The sequence below is a fragment of the Halyomorpha halys genome, unplaced genomic scaffold, assembly GCF_000696795.3.
Source record: "Halyomorpha halys isolate HHAL.00 unplaced genomic scaffold, Hhal_1.1 Scaffold390.1, whole genome shotgun sequence".
Taxonomy (NCBI): Eukaryota; Metazoa; Arthropoda; class Insecta; order Hemiptera; family Pentatomidae; genus Halyomorpha; species Halyomorpha halys.
This window is the reverse complement of record NW_027112043.1, coordinates 627,740-632,982: the sequence shown is the minus strand read 5'-3', so window position 1 is coordinate 632,982 and position 5,243 is coordinate 627,740. Positions and strand designations below refer to the sequence as shown.

Below are 5,243 nucleotides of genomic sequence, written 5' to 3'. Positions count from 1 at the left end.
TAATAAGTTTTGCTTATTTAATAGGAGAGGAAACATACATTTAGACCAAAAGCTCCGAGTTTCTTATTAGAGAAAAACTTCTTCTGTGAAAATAAAAAAATAGAAGAAAATGAATAAAAACGCTATGAAGACACATGGAGAACAAAAATAAGAAAAGATTAAAAATGAATTTTTATTAAAAAGTTTTATTTTTGGCAATTATTTTATAATCAACCAATAAATTTTATTTATTCTTTTGAAGTACGAGAGTAGATACAACATTACCCGTTTTTCCACCAAAGTGGAAGGTGGGAGTTGGTATTATTTCAAAACACTGGAACACTGAAAAAAAAAAATGTATATATTAAGAATGTATATTTAAGAAGAAAAGTTGACTAATTTTACTTTTATCAAATTTCATTAGCAGCTTCTCACAATAAATCTTTGAATATAACCATGTAATAGTGGTGTAACTACAATAAATATGTTTATTTAGCCAGGGATATAGTATAATGAAGTAGATAGAAAAAATAATTAAAAAATGATAAAATTAAACATAAATAACTTTCTGATTGGAGAAGTTTGTCAGGGGGTGCAGTCAGCAAAGAACAACATAAATAAACAAAACCATATTTATTTATTTTATGCCGACGTTTCAACCTGAATTTCAGGTCTTCATCAGGGCTATAGAACAAAAGAGATAACAACAACATTTAGAGAAACATACAATTGAAAAGGAATAGTATACAAACAAATTTAGAATTATACAAAATATCGAATTAAATCATAAATGATAAAAATTGATAACTGATAATTGAATAATAAAAAAAAATTTTTAATTGATTGATAATCGTGGAATTGGATGGTAGTAGATTGAAAACAGTGACAGATGAAATATAATATCATGTAGGTAAGAAGATATGTATAATATAAGATATGCAAGTAGTGTCTAGAAAACTGAAAAAATAAATAAATAAACACCTCATTATAAATAACTTTCCCGATGCTATATGCCTCATGTTAGACAGCAATAAGCAGATTATCTATTCCACTATTGTTGAATAGAACCTACTAGGCTGCTACCCCTTATTAGTAAGACCTCAATCTCCACTTGTCTTTTCTACAACCTACCAAGAATGAAAAGCAGTTCTAGACATTGAACACATTAAACGTTCTTTCTTAACACCAGGGCCCTGTTTCATAATAAAGTACAAACTAATACTATTAGTCTTGTAGATTTATCTTAATTTAATTACACAGGCTTGTACAATAGTAACATGTACTTAAATATTTTTTAATTCCTGTAATATCACTAATAGTCATCCTTATCATGAAAATAATAACTATTAGTGTTATTACCACACTAGTTTCTACACTTGTACTATGAACTAATACTATTAGCTTTCATTATGAAACAGGGCCCTGGACTGAAACTGTTATAGGCATACTCATGATAGCAAACCCATTGCAGCAAGAAATGTGAACATAAGCGTTAAAGACATCTTTAAGGGGACCCAGCCCACTTATACACCATCAATACTTTTAAAAGTTTTTCTGTTTGTACACTCCTACATTAGGGCATATATAGCACCTAAAGCATAAGGTTGATATAAGTAGAAAGTGTAAAATATCAAGAGTCCTTGGTGTGGTGTTTATATTTAATTGAAAGATATATTAAAATTTATTATTATTTGATGATGTAGACAAATAAATTTTAAATTGCTTAGAAACTAGTTTACCTTTGCGAGAATTCTCACAGATATCTATGCTTCACTATAATAATTTTGAGTTAGGTTTGGCCCATACTTAATCCGTGCATTATTTAAAGAATGGTTAAGTTTAGAGCTTAAAAACATAGGGGCCAGAACATCCTGTAGAAACCAATAAAATTTTGAGAATATTTAAAAAATAGGAAACTATTTTGACCTCAAACAATTTCAAAACGTTCCTGGGATATCACACAGTAATTTAAGCTAGCAAAATTATTATTGGTTCAGCCCATAACTAAAAAAATAGTCAAGTATCTATAAACAGACAGACATTTGATTCAATAATATTTATCTTTGAGCTCAAATCATTTTAAAACAATACTGGATCTTGCTGAATAATTTGCGAGATGAAAATTAGCTGGGCCAATTTTACAAAAAACATAAAATATTCAGAAAAGGACAGACTAAATATTTATTACAGCATTTTTTAATATTTTGAGTTCAAATTGTTCTAAAGATTCTTGGAATACACTGTGTAACTTGAGCAATAAGATCTATGGATTGGTAAAGTCTTTAGCAAAAAATATTTTTAGTAAATATTATTAAATTTAAGCACAAACAAGCAGACTATACACAAGATAAAATTTTCAGGATCTTGAACTCTAATCTTGTTTCAAAACATTCACAGTATCTAGTTGAATAATTTGAGCTGTTTATTTATCAAAAATATAAATATGCTGAGGCGTTTGCTGAATCGTCATATACCTACAAATGGACAAATTATAATTACATAAAAACTTTATTTACCCTACTTATCGGGTTTATGAACCCCCCCCCCCCGAATAGGCGGGTAAAATAACGAAGGAAATAAATAAAAATTAATTTTGACAATATTTATTGGTGACAATACAGTATTGATTAACTTAATGAAGGTGATAACATTTCACTAGGCATGAGAAAGAACAAAACAACAAGAGATAAGTATCCCATGGCACTGTAGAAGCTAAACTTATAATGAGGTTTTATCTGTTCCTTATTCATGGCCTATCTCAAAAATGTTTCATTTTTTGAGCTTTAAAACACAGTGCCCAACATGTGTTCTAAAGCATTGTTGTCGGGAATTAATGTCAGAGTCAAAATCTTTAAAACCCAATTTTTACCGTTTTGATCCACCAACTTGCCTCTGCCAGAGTTTTGAAACTTCTCACTTTTTTTTTCTTCTGGCGTGACAAACTGTGGAGGTCCAAAGCCTCGCGCGATGTACTTAAGATATACAGCGCGTGTTTCCTGACATGATTTTCATAGGGTGGGTCCGTCACTCCCACGCCTATTTTTGTGAGTGCCACCGATTGGCTAACGGGCCATACAAATGCCAGGGAGGAGATTGTGAGTGAGTTTTGCGTAATTTTTATGCTTGAAAAAATCCCGGGCAGGGCAGGGCTCGAACTCGCAATCTTTGGGTTGGTAGACAGGCGTGTTACCATGCTGCTACCGTCACCCCCTCTCACTTTTTTTAATAACTTTTATTAAAGTTCCAGGAAGAATTAAAGGATCGAAATTGATATTCATTACTTCTGCATGAAAGTTCCTTTTTTTATATACCTCAAAATCAAAATCCGTCACTTCTGGGAACCAGAAAAGTGATCAATACTACCGTATTATATATATAAGAATTAATTTTATCCCCATGTTTGAAACAGTATTCATTCTACATATACAAACATACATTATACATTTTATAGTTTTGCTTTGTAATAGAAAAATAATTTAAATAAATAAAAAATAGCTGTATTTACCATCTTGGCAATGCAAAAGAATTTCCTGATCTGTCCAATTACAAGTAGTTATTATAAACAGTCCATCATCATTTAATAAATTAGAAACATTTTCAATATATTTTTGTCTTTTTTCAACAGCATTATCAGGATTAAGGCTAATTGCATCATATGTTCCTTTATCAAAAGCAATATCAAAATCAGAAATATCTAAATTTCCAACTAAATCTAACACCTAAAACAAATATTATGTAAGTTAAAATTAATAAATAATGTAAAAAACAATTTTAAAACATTGAGAATCACACATCCCAGGGTTCTGCAATGGAAATAATTCATAACTAATAATAAGAAATAATCCTATATTGATTTATATTTAAATGATGAAAGGAATATGGTCCGGGTGCGGTCAAGAAAAACTCAAATAGTAGAAATATACTATTTTAATGAGCCAACGTTTCGCCCCATGTTGCAGGGCTTCTTCAGGGCTATTTTGACGGCAGTCAAAACTAAAAAATGATTCCAATTTATATTTAAATATTGCATCTAATATCAAATAAATATTTCTAATATAGAAAAAATGAAACTATCTATTATAATTTGTGAAACAAATACAGATACAAATACAAATAACATGTAAGAAAAAAAAAGTATTCAATAAGAACTCTAAAGGGACAGTCTTAATTTTATATTCTTCAGTTATGCATTTTGACTCAAATAATTTGGAATTTGGTGAAATAACATTATTATGGCTATGTGACATATAATTGTATGAATACTAATACACACACGCACGCACACACTACCAGAGGGTTCCGAAATAGTGGGCTTTGCTGATGATATTGCGGTGGTTGTCGAAGCAAAGTATTAAGAAGAGCTCATGCTAAAAGCCAATCATTGTGTCGCTTTAGTTCGAGATTGGCTAGAATCTGTAGGGCTGCAACTAGCAGACAGTAAGACAGAGGACCCAGGAACAGCCCTAGGCTGTTGATATCTAGTGTGGTTCCATCCATTTTGATCTACACAGCTGCGATATGGAAGGATGCGTTGGGTACTGAGGCCTACAGAAGACCAATGGTGTCCAGTGTATTGTAGGTGTGTGTTGAGAGTGATCACCGCGCCTATCAGTATAGGTTTAAGCTCGATGACACTGGAGAATGTCCATTGTGCCTAGAAATGGAAGAGAGTGCAGAACAAGTTTTCTTCTTCTGTCCTCGCTTTCATGAAGAAAGGAGTGAGCTCTGACGTGTTTGTGGTTCAGACCCGACAGCAGATAATATTGTCAACATTACGCTGCTTAACCACTATTATTGGATGGCAGGCAAACGATTCACTGCACAGGTGATGCAAAAGTTAAGAAATGAGGAGAAAGATAGGCGAACCAGGAGATAGCCTAAAACAATTAGGCAGCACTCATCCACTCACCCCCATAATGTAATGCCTAATGGCGGTCCCATGGGGAATAAGAAACAGGTGTAGGGAGGTTGGTTTTAGTGGGTAAAAATCCCACACGGATAGATATGGGCCTATTCGTGTCTTTTGAAGATTTCCACCTACTCTCATAAAAAATAAACAAAAAAAAACACAACTTAAGTGAGGTTAACTCCGAAAACTAAAAAAGAAGAAGAAAAGGGGCAGAGAACAAACTCGCACGACTGCAGAAATAATACTACTTTATTGTCATTCTTAATTCTCCTTATATAGAATTCCTATGTTTGTTCATAGGGGAAGTTAGGATTAAAACCAATAGTATGCCCAATTGTACCATAACTATGTATGA

The 5,243-nt window shown here is 32.1% G+C and overlaps 2 protein-coding genes across 4 annotated transcripts in view; one reads left to right on the top strand and one right to left on the bottom strand.

Moving 5' to 3' along the window:
* LOC106682108 (uncharacterized protein MCAP_0864) overlaps positions 1–5,243 on the top strand; it is a 12,143-nt gene that overhangs the window by 6,234 nt on the left and 666 nt on the right. Inside the window, exon 7 of one of the 2 annotated variants that reach the window (XM_014422788.2) lies at positions 25–200. The exons of the other annotated variant lie outside the window; for it this stretch is intronic. Coding sequence (XP_014278274.1) covers positions 25–117 — 93 coding nt within the window. The 3' untranslated portion in view covers positions 118–200. Of the gene's footprint in view, positions 1–24; positions 201–5,243 lie in introns of those variants that run through there. 2 annotated transcript variants of the gene reach the window in all.
* The window catches only part of LOC106682109 (EEF1A lysine methyltransferase 2), a 9,905-nt gene continuing 4,820 nt past the window's right edge, over positions 159–5,243 (bottom strand). For both annotated transcript variants that reach the window (XM_014422793.3, XM_014422792.3), the window contains 2 exons: positions 3,485–3,698; positions 159–321 (listed from right to left, as the gene is read on the bottom strand). In XM_014422793.3, coding sequence (XP_014278279.1) covers positions 224–321; positions 3,485–3,698 — 312 coding nt within the window. In that variant the 3' untranslated portion in view covers positions 159–223. The remainder of the gene's footprint in view (positions 322–3,484; positions 3,699–5,243) is intronic.